Source organism: Macrotis lagotis, chromosome 3 (assembly GCF_037893015.1).
Source record: "Macrotis lagotis isolate mMagLag1 chromosome 3, bilby.v1.9.chrom.fasta, whole genome shotgun sequence".
NCBI classification, from domain to species: Eukaryota; Metazoa; Chordata; class Mammalia; order Peramelemorphia; family Peramelidae; genus Macrotis; species Macrotis lagotis.
In genome coordinates this window covers 39,757,747-39,778,029 of record NC_133660.1, presented here as the reverse complement: position 1 = coordinate 39,778,029, position 20,283 = coordinate 39,757,747, and the positions used below count along the sequence as shown (strand labels likewise).

The window sequence follows — 20,283 nt, the reverse complement described above, 5'->3', positions numbered from 1 at the left end:
GGTTCAGTTAGCAGTGTCAGGGACTAGGAAGGAAGAGGATGCAGTGGCCGTGAAAAGTGGCTGCGGGGTGTGAGGAATTGTGGTCAGCACAGGGAGCAGGGAACAGGAATGGGGAGGGAGGGTAGCAGAGATGGTGTGCAAGGTCTAGGACACCATGAAAGCCAATATTCTGGAGAAGTTGATGAAGCCAAAATAGTCACAATAGATGAGCCAGACAAGATAAGAAAGGATGAAGACTATTCCCATACCTCATTTTCCAATTTTGATACACAATGCATATAAAGAAATCACAGAGGGCACACAAAACACAATGGTTGGGTAAAAATATATTTTCCCCCTTCATGTCTTGGCACTATAGATCTATGCATAGGTCACCTGTCCACTATCCCCCTACCTAACAAAATTGTAAAGTGATCAGTACTTCAAAAATGAAATGTTTGACATCAATACAATAAGTTTAGTTTTTCTTTTTTAAGACTTACAAGTGTTTAACATGCTGTGTACATGTCTATCAACAATGTATCAACATTGAATGGAAGTTATACAAGGTTTGGGAAAACATTGATTTTTTTTAAACAGCAAAGTGGCAAAATTCTACTGCTACAATTTAAGGCATATCAGCATATTTTTAAAAATTAGGAAACAGTTCTACTGCTCTTCACAGTTTTATTTTCAGTTCATTAAAAAAAACCTCCCTTCATATTATCTCATATGCTTAGGCTTTGGAGATCCAAATCCCACTAGCTGGCCAAATCATCTCACAGGTGGCCTGCCAATGGAACTGTGATGCTTAGATTAGGAAACGTAACTATTTCAGATGAGGAAGAATGGCAGGGCAAAGTGACTTGAATGGACAGGACTGGTAGGATCACACAGACAAGTGGGCTTGAGTAAGTAACAGCAGAAAAATCCTGACTTGGTGGGGGTGTGTGAAGGGGGAGGTGGGAAGGAGAGGAAGTGAAGGAATCAGACCTATTACTGATTGATGGGGGTTTAAGGGGGTGAAGTTAAGCAAATGTCATCAGCTTGTGAGATTACAAAGCAGGGAAAGAAGCAAAACGGTTAACTTGTACCCTAAACTAATTCACTAGGTCTCCATCTCCCTTGGTTCAGGCATCACAGTCTACTGTTTTTATAAATGGAAATAAAGAATTTGGATTGCTACACCTTGAGTGACTCTCCCAATCACTTGCTACTGAGTTCTTGGCATCAAAGGCCTAGAGGGAGCAAAATCTTGGTTCAGAGGCAAAATGGTGGTCAGTGCTAGCTGCCAGCACCCTAGGAATCCAATAAGGGGGCACTGGGATACGTCACAGTGAAGCTACCATTCAGTGGAGTCTGTATCTGGAAAGGTCACTGTCTGTGGCAGAGATTGTACCACCTAAAGCCCTTTGTGATGTCAGATCATGCTCCCTGTGTGGTCTGACCACGTAACAAGCCACTGAAGACTTCCACATTGATTTCCAAGGGAATCAAAGTTCATGGAACGGCTTTGAGGCATTAATGATGATGACTATCTTTCTGATGCTGCTCAAGTTAATAGGATGAAACGGATTCCCAACCCCATCCCATCTGTCCCACTCATTAATTTTTTTAAAGGTGAAGAGGTCAAAGAGTCTTCTTGTTCCCATACTTACATGCAGAGGTGAAAGTACATCCAATTAGATTTGAGGGTATCATTTATTCCGTGCAGAGCCAAGGACTACTGTGAAAAAAGGCATAAATACAGAAAGAAAAGAGCAGCAGTAACAAGCTCAAGAGGGCCAGGGGGAAGGATGGTAGTAAAAATTAAGTTAGTGGCAACATTACAATATCCTTTAAAAAAAAAACCCCAGAAACCTAATGAGATTATTAATGCAATCTAATTGCTTTGGGCCAAAAAAAAAAAGTCAAAATAGCTAAGATTGGATGCCTTTTCACTGCTAAACTATCTTTAAAAAAAGGCTTTACTGATTACAAGGAAGCAATTAAGAAATTTTCATTTCTATACTGAGGTACAAAAAGGGCTATTTTAAAAGACACACACACAAAGCAGCTGGTGCAAGCACGTCACACAAGCGGTAGTTTTTGTTTTGTTTTGTTTTTTACAATAATGCATGAGAAAATGTAGCCCATGGTTAGGAAACTGGTTTCATCATGCCAAGAAAAATTCCTAGAATTCAGCTGCTCCATAGCTTAGTTCATATTAGAACTACAGAAACACCCCTTGAAGATTGGATTAAACCTGTCTTTGTGCCAGTCCATTACTGCTGCTTCTCCTAGATTTGAAGCTCACATTCTTAGTAATTTATTTTTGAGCTTCAAAATAGTTTCCCAAGAGAGCTTTACCTTTATGGCCCCAAATCAATTTCTAGAAATTTTCTTTGCCCTAAAAAGTTCTATGAAAATTGGTTGGTGGGGGGATGGGAAAGAGATGGGACGCTAAACAAAAAACTAGAGAGGCAGTTTAACCAAAACATGCTAGCTAGCCATTCCACCCTGGCAAGGCACTAGGAGGAAAGACAAGAAGAGGTGGAAGATCTGAGTTCCAAAGAAATGTGTTAAATGTAAAAGTGAGAAACGGGAGACTACTTAGAAGCAAAGGGAAAGCTGGAATGTCCCAACACCAGAAAGTTAGGGAGATCAGCATGGGAACTTATTTCATGTATCCAGAGGGGGTAATGGGGTGGGGAGGAGGGCAGGGAGTAGGGATGTTTGAAAGTACAATAAAGAGCTTAAGTAGTTAAATTTGTTTTTTATATCAATTAGGACAGAAGAGTATGTATTTAAAGACTGGAAGACTACTGGCTTATTTACAGTTTCTCGATTCCCCTGCTTAAGACCCATTGGCACTACTTCTATGGTCTTAAGAGTTATCACTGTTTTGTGTGAGTGACTGTAGGCATAGGGAGGGCAGGGGGACTTCCCTAAAGCCAAATGGGTTCCAAGAAGCATCTGTTCTCTTTGTCTTGACAGCCAAGTGGTTCAAATGGAGAATTGGGCAGAGAAGCTAGTTGGAAGCAAAGTTGAGTTTTCATTTGTTGAGTCAGGTTGACTTTTCCTTGGCCCTACAGCTCTAGTGCGTAGGTCACAAGGTCCACTGAAATATGGAAGTCCAAAGGCTAAAGAGTTAATCCTAGAGGGTTTTTTCTGGAATAATACTGAAGTGCCTGCGGAAAACAAATTTGTGGTGGTTGTTGAAAAGTCTTGTAGATAGATACAGTAGCACAAGAAGTTAGGGCTTTTCTGCCACTAGGAGATAATATTGATCTTCCCATGGAAGACATTCAAATATTGGAGAAGAGGTTCATTATATTAAGCTGAAAGATGGGGAAACTCTTTCAATCCTGTTATGTTCATTCACTGCAAGATGGTATATGTTCATCTATTTCTAATTTTCCCTGAAAAACTAGAGTGTGCTGGTGAGAGAGTGTTATGTGCTCAAAGACCTTGGAGTAACTCTCCCTGAACCCTTCCGGATGTTTGTGAATCATGGATCCGGCTTCAATTTAAAAACAACAAAATGAAGCTCTCTCTTCCCTGGGGAGCCTGACAAGAAACCTGCATTACCATGAACAATTCAATCCCAATCATGCTTTGTTTACCCATCATATTGTCTAAGCAAAAAGCTACTGGGCTTAAGAGGAGATGTGAAAAATAAGAGGCCGAGTAGATGGGGCAGCAGGCCATCCTGGGGACAAGTCCAGGAAATGCTAGCTCTCGTGGTCATTCAGGTTTGAGGTCGGCTGGCCAGGCGGTGAGAACAGTTTCCGTGTCAGACACAATGGCACTGAATGTACACACTACTTTCCCATTCACTCCAAAGCAACATACAAGTAACAGGCGTGCTCAACTGTGACTGTTCTGAATTGACATAAAAGGCTTTCCAGAGACGAAATCCAGGTGAACATAGCAGTTACCATCATTTCCCTTTTCTACCTTCTCCCACCACCCGCCTCCAGTGAAATGAGTTAAAAGAGTTATTGGTGCTTGGGGGGGGGGGGGGGGGAGGGGGGGGGGGGGGGGGGAGAGTGGATAAAAGAAAAAAAACAACACAGATGGCAGGGACACGTTACTGCAAAAGCAGGTGAATGCGGGAACATCCTTGGCTTGCCAGGCTTTATGTGAAGCTTGCACTGCAAGTTAAAAAACAAAACAAAAAAGTTAGAAATAATAATAAAACCAAAAGGGAACTAAAAAAGAAAGTTAGGAGCGCAAACACCAGCGTCAGAGCGATGGTGGCTGCTCATGCAACAATGATGGATTCGACAGAAATTAAAATGGTCAAAATTTGAGTAGTCTATTCTATGTGACAGGCAAAAGCAAAATTAAAAAAAATGAAAAAACACATGGTTAGTTTTCATTTGCATGAAGCTTAAGACTTCACCAACGACTTGCTGAATTTGCTACAAATTTTGTTACAAGTTCTTCTGCTCAACATTTTCTCAAATGACTGTAAGAGGACCCCTGATCTATTCTAAAAGGAATCTTTGATAGTAACAACTGTGTACCCCACATAAGCAACACTCTCAAGGCCCACCAAAAAAGTCAAAAGGACAAAGGCATAATAACTGTCTTAAGATGGCAGCATTACTTATGGGAAAGGTCTAATACCATAGACGTAGGGATGAGGAAAACATAGACAGGAATAGACACAAGGGGAAAGCATGCTATTAATCTATTGTGAACACACACGCACACACACACACACATACACACACACATACATACATCCACACAAACTTTTTTTCCCTCAGGGAAAGGGAAAAAAAGATGATCACTGGTCATGTTATAGTTACAGCAATGCCAAGAGCTTTCATCCACGTTTAAGTATGAAGCAATGCAAAACTTAAAATGCACATTGGGAAAGTTTCCATTTTTTTTTAGACAGATCAAAGCATGCATCCTTATTCCTTAACAATTATTTTTACAAATGTGAATTGCAGGCTGTCATATAGTATGGTTCTCCAAAATCATCACCACAAGACTAGGTTTCAAGAGAGATTTAAAAAACCTGATTCTGGGATCCATGCTAATCGGTTCAAGCCTGCTGAGGGCTATATTCTCGCTGTTCCATTAAGGAATAGAGAGGTCTCTGTTCCATGATCCTGCATGTAGATAATGCTTATCACTGGCCGTTCAGCGGCAAACAGAAATGGGAGCCCATACCTGGGGATGGTGTGGGATCCAGCTAATGGCAGTGCCCAGATTAGTTCTACTTTTGCAATAATCTTACAGAATGTTAAGTTGTCATGCCACTACAGTTACAGAGAAGAAGTAAAAAAAGCCTTACCTACACAAAAAGGGAGCATTTCATTAGAGTAGAAAAACAAAATTAAAAACTTTTAGAAAAACCAAGACAGGCTATAACATGGAGCACAGTCTACAAAAAAATCATTATTTTTTTTTTGGTTATTTAAAACAAAGCTAGCTAGTCCTTGGCAAGAGTGGGCACTCTAGAATTGGCTGAGTTTTAAAGCATTTACCCCCACTGACAGCCTTTCAAAGTCTCCAAATGGCTGTAGCCACTGGTAATGATTTAGCACTGATTTTTGTTCTGTTCTTTTCTCCCCCATGGTTCAGGCTTCTCCTGGCGATCACTTTATCAAAATGAAAAAGATGCTAAGCACATGAAGACCAGTGAGATCTATTACTAACATGCTTGTAAGCTAAATTAGTTCATTTTATACTAATTCTAAATTAGAATCTATAAGCGGTGAAAGGGAAAAGAATGCTATATTATATACTTTACATAATCATTAAAGGAAAAAAAATTCTAAATTGTTAGGGTCAATGGGAGGGGAAGAAACTCCCCTAATAATGCATTGTGCACATAGGTTAGGAAGTGTTCTCCATATATTGTAAAGTTTACTCCTGAATGGAATTTTTTTTAAATGGAGGCACAATACTGTTTAGCTTTTGGAATTTTTATTGCTTGAAGGCACACCAAAGTACATTGAAAATGAAGAAGCTCTTTTCACACTGCTGGTCTTTGTATTTAAATTCATATTTAAAACATATATTCGATGCATATTCTTTGTTTTAAATTATTATTTAAAACAGCTCTTTATGCACTTAAAAGTGCTTCAGGGGCAAAACAAACAAAAATATCAACCTCAAATTGGGAATTTTTTAGCATCAGCAGGCTGCCTCTCTCCATTTGCTCTCCAACATACATACACACATATCAATCAACATACATGTCCCTTCTCATAGGTTAAGCTGGAACATCCAAGTTATTTATCTCATTGGAAGAGTTGTATTTTCAACCGGAAGCCATCTCCATTAGCTACACCACCCCTTATGCTCAAAAGCAATGTGTTTGCTTGGAGTGGATTAAAATTTGCTTAAAAATCGTTTTCACTCCTGAGATGAATGGCACCAAAAACAGTCAGTCCTTTGGATTGTTCTGTCAGCAGAGCTCTGGCACATTGTCATGGCCCCCATAAACACAAACACATCTCTACCATCCTCACATCCACATACATACATACACACACACAAACACACACACACACACACACACACACACACACACATCCAGAGACACACAAACCCACTAGCCACTCCCACCCCCCCTCTTTTCTACAGTGTCTCAGATATCCTATCTTTCCATTTCTCCCTTATTCTCTTTGTACCATTTCTGTTTGCTCAGAGCATGAAAATACAAAGTCAGTTTTAATGTACAGTCCTGAATATGAATATCCATTCCATTGCATTGGGTTCATCCATTGTGTTGTGATATAACTCTGCCTTTGTCTTTTTTAGCCACAGACAAACTAGCAAAGTCTAAGGTTCCCAGTTTTAGTAAGCTCAGCTTTGCTGTCGATACACATCTTCCTGTAGTTGGTATAACTGAAAGAAACTCTGTCCCCTTTTAAACTGTTGGTAAGAGGGCAATGCTTTCCCACATTGAGTCTTGGCCTTAAAAAAAAAATCATTGGTTATGGGCTAAAACAACTTCATTGAGGTTCTCCTAAAAGCACAGTTGTGTGCTGGGATGTGGACCAGCAGAGCTGAAGCTCTGGTACCAGTTCTCATTTCACAAAAGGTACCTACCAGTCACGGACCCAATTATTTTCATTATCTATGGCTCATCAAGTCTCCTGGCATTTGCCATGGTCACTGCAATGCCAACTTTCAATCATAATACTGGATTTATTAATTTAGTCTTCATCCAAGGTTAAATCAGTTAGTTGGTTTTCAGGGAAGACCCAAATCATCACATGGATGGGGGCCATTTCCTACATACTTATTATAATGAGTCCTCCTAAGGTATCCAACAACCCAAGAGCAGAATTAGGCCCCTTTAACAAATTAAAGCTATATTATATTTTTATCTAGCTTTAAAAATAGAACAATATAACACTCTGAATTGAGAGAACAAGTTGCTCCTCTGAAAATTTTGCCCAACATCTCTAACAGGCAGTAATATATCTGCAGTGATTAGCTTATTGAGAACTGCATGAATAAAAATAAGAAAATAATAGTAGCAATCATGATTTTTAGAATGTTCGTTATAAAGACAGTCACCAGATATTTTGTTGTTGTTGTTAAAGACAGAACATTGAACGTCATTCCAGAGTATTGTAAAGTTGATGTGAAGTTTCTGTTGCAGAGCACAGATTTCATAAATTAATTTTATGGACCCTAAAAAAATGTAAAAACCTTGATTTGTCTTCCCTGCTCCAAAGACAAAGTACTTTCTTTAGGCAGACTGATCAAAATATCAGCTTCCAGTCTGAAAATAAGACAAAAGCCAAGTACAGACATGCAAAGGAAAGGAAACTGGACTAGCCCCAGAAGGCTGGGGGGTGACCCTGCTTACTTTTTCTTGTCTTTGTCTTTCTTGGTTTGTTGGGCACCAGCTTGCTGCGCCTGGGACTGTAAGAGCTGAGCTGCTGCTTTCTTCTTCTGAAAGTTGTTGACTTCCTCCTCAAGCTCCTTCTTCTTGTCTTCTACTTTCTTCTTCTCTTCCTGGTGTGTTCGCTTCAGAAGATCAAACTTTTCATGGAGCTGAACGAGAAAGGAGAGAGACAATAATGAGTGTGGGGGGGAAAGAGAACCAAGTTTGGTTCTCCTATTTATTAAAGGTTTGGTTTTCATATATGTGTTCATTTTATTTATATGAGAAGTTTATATTATATTTATATGAGAAGTTAAAGAGCATCCTTGGAAAATCAAAGACATTTTTTTCCCTTAAATCACATTTGGTTCTATGCTATTTAAAATATTTATCAGTGCTCTGGATGAAGGTATTCATGACTTGCTCATCAGATTTGCAAATGATACCAAGTATAGAAGCTAGATGAGACACAGAAAGACACAGGATTCAAAAGGATTTTGATAGCTAGAGGACTGCAGTGAATCTAATAAGATGAAATTTAATAGGGAGAAAGTCTATCACTTGGGCACAAAAAAAAATCAACTTTACAAACAGAAGTTGAAAGAGGCACAAGAGTTTATTCTGAAAAGAATATGGGGATTATAATAGAACACAAGCTCCACAAGTCAGCAGTACAATATGAGAGCCAAAAATGGCCAGTGTTCCTTTGGGACTTCATTAGGACAGGAATAGACAGGTGATGATCTCGCTGTGCTCTCCCCTTGTCAGAGCTCATATGGGTAAAATTATAATGTGTCCAGTAGAGGGCCATCTGGAGGATGAAGAGCATCGACTTCTTGTTTTAGGAGGATCAACAAAAGGCATAGGACATTTTTAGCTTGGATAAAGTGATGGTTGGATGTGGGAAGGACCCTCATAAGGAAGAAGGCTTAGAGTGATTCTCTTTGACCTGGGAGGACTTAACCAAGAATAATGTGTGGAGATTGCAAATGTGTGAATGTGTGAAACTTGATGTCAGGAAAACAACTAGAAGTGTCAAATGGGGAATGGTTTGCATAAAGTGTCTTTGGGTTTGCCCTTCTTGGACATCTTTGGAGTCTGGATTACCACTGTCAGGTGTTAACTATTTATCATTTAATTTGTTATATATTATTTATATATTGTTAATTATATACATAATATGTATTTTATTATATATAATATTTTAAGTATTTAATTTATAATATGTTAATTATATTATATTGACCCAGCAATACCACTACTGGGTCTATACCCTGAAGAGATGAGGAAAAAGGGTAAAAACATTACTTGTACAAAAATATTTATAGCAGCCCTTTTTTGTGGTGGCAAAGAACTGGAAATCCAGTAAATGTCCTTCAATTGGGGAATGGCTTAGCAAACTGTGGTATATGTATGTCATGGAACACTATTGTTCTATTAGAAACCAGGAGGGATGGGATTTCAGAGAAACCTGGAGGGATTTGCATGAACTGATGCTGAGTGAGATGAGCAGAACCAGAAAAACACTGTATACCCTAACAGCAACATGGGAGTGATGTTCAACCTTGAAGGACTTGCTCATTCCATCAGTGCAACAAGTGGGAACAATTTTGGGCTGTCTGCAAAGGAGAGTACCATCTGTATCCAGATAAGGAGCTGTGGAGTTTGAACAAAGTACAAGGACTATTCCCTTTAATTTGGAAAAAAAAAACCCAGATAACTTATTGTCTGATCTGGTCATCTCTGAGAATTCTGTTCTCTTTAAGGATATGATTTCTCTCTCATCACACCCAATTTGGATCAAGGTACAACATAGAAACAAAGTAAAGACTGATGGAGTGCTATCTGTGGGGTGGGGGTGGGGGGAGGGAAGCAAGATTGGGAGAAAATTGTAAAACTCAAATAATATCTTTAATTAAAAAAAAAACAAAAAATCTCACTTTTATTAAGGGGGAAAAGTGCTGAATTCATTTCAAGTCTCAGAAATTTTCTTGGTCGAAACTTTCATTTTGATGAGAAATAAGGCCAAAAAAACCAGTCATTTGACAGAGGGGAGGACTAGATCCAAGCCTCCTGCTTCTCCAACTGGTCCTCTTTCAATACTTGTTCACTTCCCTTTGTATACAGAAGTGCTAGTTAAGAATTCAAGAGCTAGCTCTCGACAAGCAGGAAGCTCTCTTGGAATCAAGAAGCAAGATTCCAACATGCGCAATTCCCATTTGTGAGCTCCTGAAGAAAAGCCTAGCATCCTTCCATGACTTTTGCCCTGTGGTAACAGATACTGCTCAAGTCAGTTATAGGACCCTAAGAGCCTGGAGTTTCCCAGTGCTAATAAATGAGACCCTGGTACTTGAAGGATATAGACTGTTAGTGAAAATAGGCATTCATTTTCCCGAGTCACCAGAAAATACGGTGGATTAGAGGTCAGGAGACTTAAGTACTTTTTCCCAGCCATGATGCTAACTGCCAGGTGTGACCTTGGGTGATTCATTTAACTATCTGGGGTTTCAGTAAACTTATCTGTCAAATGGGAACAATAATGCCTGTCCATCACGCCTCTTGCAGTTGTAAAGTTCAAGTGCCTGAAAAAGTCCTCAAAAAACAACCCTACAAGGGGTGACAGGGTGGTGCAGGGGATAGATCGCTGACCCTGGAGTCAAGAGTACCTGAGTTCAAATCCAGCCTCAGACACTTAATAATTACCTAGCTGTGTGAGCTTGGGCAAGTCACTTAACCCCATTGCCTTGCAAAAAAAAACCCAAAACAAAAAAATCACAGACTGAAAATACATGGTACCATGAGGGGAATCATTAAAAAAAAAAGTGACTGCTCACATCTTTTTCTGCTTCTTTAAGTTCAGCTTCTTTTTCTTTCACCCTCATGACAAACATTTGTCTCATTTCTTCCTCTTTCTTCTGAAGTTCTCCCAAGAATTCATTTCTCTTTGCTTCATATGTCTCCTGAAGGCTGTTAAAAAAAAAACAGAAAATGAGGACAACGTGATGATTGGTGCATAAGGAGCTATTGGACCTGTCCCTTGTAGAACCTTGAGGAGTGAGGTCAGAAGATAAAGGTTAAACATGTAGAGACCACCCCAAGTTAGAAGACATGAGCCTTAAAACTAATCAAAAAGACAGTCTGTAAATTTGCTAAGAATATTCAGATGTCTCAGATCTTCACATCAAGAAGAACAGGATTGGGGCAACTAGGTGGCACAGTTGACAGAGCACTAGCACTGGAGTCAGGAGGAGCCGAGTTCAAATGCGGCTTCAGACACTTAATAATAATTACCTAGCTGTGTGACTTTGGGCAAATTAACAACCCCATTGTCCTACAAAACAAAACAAAAACAAAAAAGAATAGTGTTTCCCAAATCTCATTTTAAAAATAGATAAGACAGGAATCCTTAGAAGCAGCTGTGATGAAGTATAGAAAAACCTGTCCTTAGAGCCAGGAAGATCTGAGTGCAAGTGAATCTGGGAAACTTAACTCTCATTATTTTAGGAAATTCTCTTAAGTTTCCAGGAAGGTGTGAAAATGATTAATAGGGAGCTTTCCCAACTGTGTGTTCTTTATACCCATGTAATTACAGGGTTCAATCCTTAACCTAATCCCCATGATCTAATTAATTACAAAAACAGAAGGGCAGCTGTCTATATGAAATTCTAGAAAAAGGAAAGGACCAGGGAAAGAATCAATAGATAGCCAGAGATTAAAGAATGAGGATGGGAGCAATTTGCTGGAGAAAGTGGTAAGGAATAGCATCAAGAGTACATGTAGGGGCGGCTAGGTGGTGTAGTGGATAAAGCACCGGTCCTGGAGTCAGGAATACCTGGGTTCAAATCCGGTCTCAGACACTTAATCATTCCCTAGCTGTGTGGCATCGGGCACTTAACCCCCATTTGCCTTGCAAAAACCTTAAAAAAAAAGAGTACATGTAAAAAAAGGAGGGCCCTTGGACAGAAAGACCATTCATTTCTTAATAAGTCAGACTGAGCAAAGGAAGAATTGATGGTGGGGGAGGAGCATGAGGGTGAGGGAAGGAGCTAGTCTTGAGGTCATATGTACTCCTGGAACTCAGAGCACCATATTCTAAGCGAATATTGAGACAGGGAAACCATGAAGCAAAACCAAATGGAGAATATTTTTACTCATCTGTCTGAACTCACATGCCTTCTATCTCTTTGTCCTTGAAATTCTGAATCCCAGACTACAAAAGAGCAATCCCCTGGGCTACATAATCTACTGCCAGTTTTCTCATTAAAAATCCACTTCTAACCTATTCCAACAATACACATCACACTAATTCTATAGTCCTGGGAACCATCACATTGCTTGCTTTTTTCACTCTCTTCCATTTTTTTTTTTTTTTGCAAGGCAGTGGGGTTAAGTGGCTTGCCCAAGGTCACACAGCTAGGTAATGATTAAGTGTCTGAAGCCAGATTTGAACTCAGGTAATCCTGACTCCAGTGCCAGTGATCTCTATCCCTTGTGCCACCTAGCTGCCCCAACTCTTCCATATTGATGGGTATTTTTTTTGTTTTTGCCTGCACTAAGCTTTTCCTCCAGGGCTACCTATGCCAAGGCTTCTCAAATCCCTAAGGTTGGACTCTCAAATGCCCTAAATATCTGCTTGAAGAACTTTGGCACCAAGGAGTATGGTGTGTGGTATCTGCCATATAGGACAGATAAGTCACTTAGTCTTTGTACCTTATTTCCTTATGTGTAAAATGAAGGTTGGATTTGATGACCTATAAGGACTTAAATCTAAGCCCCATGAAAATATACATTTAAAAAAAAGGTTCTTGATTATACAAGAAAAATGTCAAATGGGAGAAAGTAGAAGATTTCAGGATGAGGGAATCTCAGGGAAGCTAAAAAAACAATTAGAATGAATTCTGTTAACCTTGAATAAATTCCTCATATTTACTTTATACTAAAAGAACACAAGTAGTTGAGATGAAGTGACTTCTTATTTAAAGGAAAGACTGAACAAGAAACAATCAACTCCACAAAACCCCTCTAGATCCATCTCTAGTTTGAATTTAGTTCAATAAAAAAAATGTATTAATAATAAAATCTCTATGTCCTATATAAAACTTCTGTTGTTTAAAAAAGAAATTGGCCGATACTTTTTGGTCCATCCCTCTGTTTTCTTACATTTCATCTTTCAGCAATCCTAAGGAGACACAGAAATAGAATTTCAAAGATAAGATGAGTACACATTTCATCGGTTTTTTATGAAGATAAAAAGAAATATGTGTCAAGGGGTTGGGAAATTATATTAGAGTGCTTTATGCATATCAAATATTTAATGAAGCTGAATGTACACAAACTGCAAGACAAAAGCAAGAGAGTCAGAAAGAGCTGCAGCCATCATCCTCCTCCAGCCCCAGGGTAGATATTACAAGACAGCTTCTGAATTTTGTCTAATTCCATGCTGGGTTTATCTAATCCACACTGTCTATCTTTCTAAGAGGGTTAAATCTTTATTCTATATTGCAGTTTTGAAGCCAACCCATTCCATGACCCAGACTCCTTCAAGGCAGCAGCTTGACTCCTGACAGTCTTAGGAAGCCAAAGTTCTGAATCAGATTTCTGGGAAGTTCTGTTGCCCCTCTACTCCCCATAGAGACTCCAGAAAGAAAGAGAAAAACTGTCTTTTTGTAAATGTCATCTGCTCTAATTAACTCCACCAATTACAACAAAACAACCATGGGATCATTCCCAACCTGATTATATCTCTAGGGAAAGTAAAAAAAAAAGATTCTACCAATTTTATCCTAAAAGAATTCACTAAATGAAAACTAGACTAGTAGTTTCCAGGTCAAAGAAAAAAAAATGAAGCAAGCAGACATAAGAAAGAGTTCCAGTACAAAAGCACAGAATTACACAAGACCTATCAGTTACCATTCTAAAGGAGAGAAGAGCCTGGAATAAAATGTTCAAAAAAGCAAATGATATAGCCAAGAATAACTTACCTGGGAAAAAGGTCAATTTTTCCCATAGGGTTTGGAAAAGTAGGCCTTTTATTAGTATTCTAAGTATTCCTGATGAAAGCACTAAAGCTGAGTAGAAGCTTTGCTATGTAAATACAGTAGTCAATAGAAACAAAGCAAATAAAAAGTATGTTCAATGATTAAATGTTTAAATTTTAATAAGGAAGAAGAAACATGTATCCACCCAGAATATTATTTTCTTAATACTATTTGAACTTATGAAAGTCTCTCCTTTATTATTATGGAGACTAAGAGATAGAGAAGTAACCGTTAAGGGCCTTGGTCATCACATCTCTAACATGCCAGTGAATTCAAGGGTTAGATTCTGCTGGATGTTGGTGGTAGTCAATAAGGTAAACTGAAGCTTAGGTTTTCCATAGTTAGAAGTGAATTCTTGTTCTGAGTGAGCTTCAATAAGGTATCCTGAATCAACTCCATTTGATTCTCAGAACAAATGCTTAAGTGCATTTCCATGACTGATCACCATTGGTGTTGTTACTTTTCCCAAGAAGTCCCATTGTTGGATTGGCAGACATTAAACTTTGGGCTTCATCGGGGGTCTGATTGAGGATGTGCCTCAATATGGCCAAAGTGCCGTGGAGCAGACACCTGGGGGAAATGTCTCAAGTGTTTCAGGAGGCTCTTGGTCAGAAAGAACTGCAGCCATCATCCTCCTCCAGCCCCAGGGTAGATATTACAGGACAGCTTCTGAATTTTGTCTAATTCCATTTATCTAATCCACGCTATCTGTCTTTCTAAGAAGGTAAATCTTTATTCTGTATTGCAGTTTTGAAGTCAACCCATTCCATGACCCAGACTCCTTCAAGGCAGCAGCTTGCCAGACTGCTACTGAGGAAACAAGCTTATTTGACCCTGAGGTCTTATCATATATACTATAAAACTAGCCATGAGGTAGGGATGGGGCTTTCTGTTGAAGAAGAATGCACAGCAAGGGAAGATTTCTTGCTATTTAAATAGTTTTCAGAAGTTGAGAGTAGTCAAGAGAAGGATGCACTTTGGATCAGATGAAACTGGATTTTAAGGGTGAGGAAAGCTTAAGTATTTTAAACTATATTCCTGGTGAAAAGGTTGATTTCTCTTTTAGTCAGCATTTGGCCTTCATGGCTCAGTCACCTTTACCACTCCATAAAACATCAAGATTCATGGATATCGTGGGTATCTCTCCCTTTGCTAATTATAAACTCAGGAAGTCTGCCCTGAAGCAACTTTAAGTCTAGAAAGAGATAAAAATTCATCACTTAGCTTTGTATAGGGATCAGTCCTGGGTGAGCAGTTGTTTAGCCAAATATCACATAACCTCACAGAGAGGTTGTTATAAGGAGGTTGTTAAAGATTTCCCTTATCCTTTGTTTTCAGATAAATACTCCCTTCTGTTTGGGGTGGTCATGACCATAATGGCCCTACCTATAGGTTTCATGATAAATCCTAGAGAATAAAACTTCATGTCTAACCTATATTTTCTATCATTTTATTTTAACCCTATATTTTTAAGGTTTACAAGTTTTGTGCCATGACATGAAAATTTGAGAAGGGACAGGTCATCCTTCTCTACCTACACTCCTCTGAAGGAAAGAGGTCTGTAACTTTTCAAATCCCTGCTATATTTTGAACCTGTGGTTTAGTTGAAAGATATGGGATTAGACAATTTGCTTGGAAACAGGGTTGACTCCTTTTAAACAAGGCTGCTTAATGGGATCTCTGAAAAAGAAGCTAGGACAGATTTTGAGCCTAGCCAAAGCTGGCCTTGGAATGGGGTAAGTCTACCACTTTTTCAACTCAGTTCTCTAGTTTCGAATTTTTGTTTTGGTTGAAGTTTAAATTTTCTCTGTAATTTACCTGAGCATTTCATGGAAATTCTTGACTCTCTTTTGGTAGGAATTTTCTCATTTGGCCTCAAGGTATCATATGACCTCTGGTGCCCTTGTGATGTTTCTGGGTGTGTTTTGTGTATGTTGTTTTGAGGGTTGTATCTCTGGCACCTGATATGTAAGACTGTTTGGGTAGCCAGGCATGTATGTGTGTGCATGCTTGTGTTTATTTGTTGCCCTTCTTAATGTTACTAAATAGTCCTAGAGTGCAGAATGAGATTGTAGAGATGGAATTTCTTCACATGGACTCCAGCCACTTGCTACCCTCTTAAGACAAACTGTGCCTTTAACTCACACCAACTGGCGGAGCAGGAAGACTGAAAGGACTGCTGATCTTTACTAACTCAGAGATATTAGTGGTAAGTGAATGGTGAGATTTTTTTTAAAATTTTCTTTTCTCTCCAAAAAATCTGTTTCTACTTTTTTGGTTTGTTTTCTCTGTGCCTTGACTGTGTTAGTCTCTAATGCATTTTCTCTGTTCTGAATGGCCAAATTTCTTCGCTTTTTATTTTCCCTCCCTGCCAGAGAAATGGCTTCTAGCCACCTTTCATTTCTCTCCTATGATTTTTCTGCTTGGAAAAATGAGGGGAAACTGGAATTCTTCTCTAAAATTGCAATTTTTAGCATGCCCTGGAGAATTTTTGATTCCAAAATTGTGGTTTGGGGGGGGGGGGAGGAAAGTCTGTTTTTCCTATTCCTACCTCTAAGTCTGAGTCAAACCCTCATGGCCCATTCTTTCCCTTATTCACATTAGCAACTTTTCTCCTCTCTTCCTCATCTCTTTTTGTAAATCTTAAAAAGATAGCACAAGTTAACTGCTCTTCTGAAACCTAAGGTTTATTTTAAGAAATTGTTTTTTTCTGACCAATATTAGCTTGATCTCAAAGGAAATTAAGCCCTAGACGTTTAATTTACAACAGCATATTTGAAGAAATGTGTTTTTCATTGTTTCTTCTCCTATAAGCTCTCCTTTCTCCACTCTTCCCCCTCCTTTCCATTCCATGGATGAAGAGTGGGTGGGTCAGTTCCACCCCCAACCCCAGCTCAGCTTTGCTTCTGCTGGCCTGGTCTTGGTGTCTGACCCTTCATCCCATCTGGCCACCCAACCCATCCCTTTCAAGTATAGACATGCTCCGTATTTTGAATTTATTTAATTAGGAAGAAATGCACTATTTAAGCAGTTTTCTAATTTTGCTATGAGCGTCTCAGGGTGGCCAGAAACTTATGTGTAGCTGAGGCTACAGGGTGTCTCCTACTGGAAATGGAGGAATGAGAGCCCTGGAGTTTTTGAGAGGAAAATCTCCCAGGGTTCGGGGAAAACAGTAGTGATTTAGTAAACAATGCCTTTAAAAATAAAGTGTGGAGTTCTTCCCTTATTATATGAAATTTTAAGACTGTAAAACTTTATAGGCATTTCTAAGTATTTTATAGTTTAAAAATCTTTGGGGTGGGGGGTTGGGGTGCAACTAGGTGGACATGAGCCAGCCTTAGGAATAAAACAATCAAAAAGGCAATCTGTAAATTTGCTAAGAATATTCAGATGTCTCAGATCTTCCCATCAAGAATAATAGTATTGGTGCAGCTAGGTGGCACAGTAGATAGAGTACTGGCCCCGGAGTCAAGAGGACCTGAGTTCAAATGTGACCTTGGATGCTTAATAATTACCTAGCTGTGTGACCTTGGGCAAGTCATTTTAACCCTTTTGTCTTGCAAAAAAAAACCCAAAAAAATCTTTGGAAAAAATTTGCAAATGAGTAAAGTTATAATAGTGTCTCCACCACATGGAGATAGGATTCTTAGCATTTTAAGAAATAAAAATGGAGGGGCAGCAAGGTGGTGCAGTGGCTAGAGCACCGGCCTTGGAGTCAGGACAACCTGAGTTCAAATCCAGCCTCAGGCACTTAATAATTAATTAGCTGTGTGGCCGTGGGCAAGCCACTTCACCCCATTGCCTTGCAAAAAAAAAAAAAACTAAAAAAAAAAAAGAAATCAAAATAGAGATAGCCACAAGTCCAAACTTTCTCTTCCTACACAATCACTCAAAAAAAAAATAGATCTTGTGCAAAAATAATAGTAAATAACTGAAATTATAAATTGTATTTTCTATATATCTGAGAACATTCTAGGTGTAATTCATTTTGGTTTCAAGTAAAGTTTAGTAACATTACTATATTTGGAATCTTCTTAAGTTTTAAGCCAAGTTTTATGAATAGAATAGTGACTTGGTTTCAACTAGAAACTGCAAAGATATGCTTTCCCTTTAGAAATCTCTTTAGAAATATTAGGAGAAAGGCAATTTTTAAAAGTAAGATATTTTTTCACTTTTTGATTTGATTCTTCTTTCACAACATGATTAATATGAATTTGCTTAACATGGATTCACAACATGAATTAATATGTTTAACATAGTTATACACATATAACCTATATTAGATTGCTTTCTTCTAGGGGGAGGGGAGAAGAAAGACGAGGTAGGGAGAAAAATATGAAATTGAAAACCTTACAAAAACGTTTGTTGAAAACTATCTTTGCATGTAGCTGGATAAATAAATAAAATATCTTTGCATATTATTACAAAAAAATTCAACTTGGAGAAAGGGTTTGAGATAAAAATCTGTAGGAAATTTTTTTGAAGCTAGCTACACCTTGTTAGCAGCAAAGCAATTTAAAGTTGGTTTGATTCCAAAAAGAAAAAAAAAATTTAGCCCTGAATTAAGGAATTTGTTAAGACATACAATCTCTTTTAATTAGATAACTATATGTATATGTATATGTGTATACACACACATATAAATATATATGGGTTGATTTTCTGTGCAAAATAAAAGTATTATATTAAGAAATTTAAAAAAATTTTAAAATGTATAATTGTGATCATAGTATTTTGGATGTCCTAAGTGTTCTATCATTAAGAAATATGGTAAATAATTGGAATAAGATTATTAGTAAGGGCAGATTCTCTCATAAATATTTGAGAACTTAAAATTGTGCTGTTGACAACAAACAAAAAAAAGAAAATTTTAGTACTTCAAAGTAGTGCCTACTGTAACTTCATTGTAATGAACATGATAAGTATATCTGGCCCTAAATTGTAATTAGTGACATTGTGCATATGGAGTTGTAACTGACTTTAACTTTTATAGTATAATAATCATGTCCCAATTTTCTTCTCAACTGGAGACATGTATGTACCAGTTTCCCCTACTAAAAGGAACAATCATTACCTGATTTGGAAAAATAGCCACTGTTCTATTATCTATATTTTTGTACAAAAGAAAACTTATTGGGCAGCTAGGTGGTGCAGTGGATAGAGCGCTGGCCCTGGAGTCAGGAGTACCTGAGTTCAAATCCAGACTCAGACACTTAATAATTACCTAGTTGTGTGGCCATGGGCAAGCCACTTAACCCCATTTGCCTTGCAAAAAAAAAAAACCCTTAAAAAAAGGAAACTTATTTAAGGCTATTTTAGCTATGGTTTATAAAGTTTTTAAGATTAACTGAAGTAGAAAAAAATTTTGCAATCCTAAAAAGGTATTTTTAAAAACATCTGGTTATAAATCCTTATCAAGAATTTTCCATATTGAATCTTTGTAAAAAATTGGGGTGTGCTTCAATAAGTTCGTTCTTACCAAAAGATATATTTGTATGTATAACCTTATATCATTTTTGGATGTGAGTAAATTTTGGAAAGGTAGTTAAAATATATTGCGTTTAGTGATAAGAGTAATTTAATTGGGCTTAAACAAATCACTTGTAACTACTTTTTTTTAAATAATTTTTTTTATTTTCTAAGGACCTCTTGGGGTTTATGTATGATATTTAAATACTTAACATCAATTTGGGTTTGATAAGTTTAAATTTTTAAAGATTTGGTTTTGCTTTAAGGTTGAATAAGAACAAGGAGATTTTTTCCCCACTAGTTTTAAGATAAATTGTGTATGTGATTTTAACTTTTCAACATGTAAGCTGAGATTAACATCTGTTTTATCCATTTATTTAATTAATGAGTATATTTGTATATTTGAAGGTTCCCATTGGTACATTTTGCTATTTTGATGTAGATTTTTGCTATGGAGATTATTTAGGGAACAAAATGATAAGACCTTCCTCCATGTTAGTACAGATCCTGTAGCTGCTAGAGTAAGTTCTTATTGTTTAAAAGGATTGTTAAGAGCAGTAGTTTGTGTTTATGCCTATTTTAATAGCTGAACACATTTTTCTACAAATTTTGTTTGTATAAAACCTGGCTCTAGATGTAATTTTGGATTATTGGGAGTTTTTTTTACATCTCAAGTTTCTGTTTATTATATTTTATTTTTTAAGCACAATCTTTGTTGCATCAACTGATAGAATGAATGGAATGGGTTTTTCTGCGTCACCATATAGCATCTTTCTGATCTGTTTAAACTGAATTCATTCTCTCTTTTTTTTAATTTTTTAGTTTTTGCAAGGCAAATGGGGTTAAGTGGCTTGCCCAGGTTCTCACAGCTAGGCAATTATTAAGTGTCCGAGGCTGGATTTGAACTCAGGGACTCCTGACTCCAGGGCTGGTGCTCTATCCATTGCACCA

At 37.9% G+C, this 20,283-nt stretch overlaps 1 protein-coding gene across 3 annotated transcripts in view; it reads right to left on the bottom strand.

Moving 5' to 3' along the window:
• SEPTIN11 (septin 11) overlaps positions 1 to 20,283 on the bottom strand; it is a 168,070-nt gene that overhangs the window by 22,339 nt on the left and 125,448 nt on the right. For 2 of the 3 annotated variants that reach the window (XM_074228545.1, XM_074228547.1), the window contains exons 8-9: positions 10,660 to 10,792; positions 7,808 to 7,995 (exon numbers count right to left, since the gene is read on the bottom strand). In XM_074228545.1, coding sequence (XP_074084646.1) covers positions 7,808 to 7,995; positions 10,660 to 10,792 — 321 coding nt within the window. Of the gene's footprint in view, positions 1 to 308; positions 4,116 to 7,807; positions 7,996 to 10,659; positions 10,793 to 20,283 lie in introns of those variants that run through there. The other variant, XM_074228546.1, reaches the window with a different exon arrangement.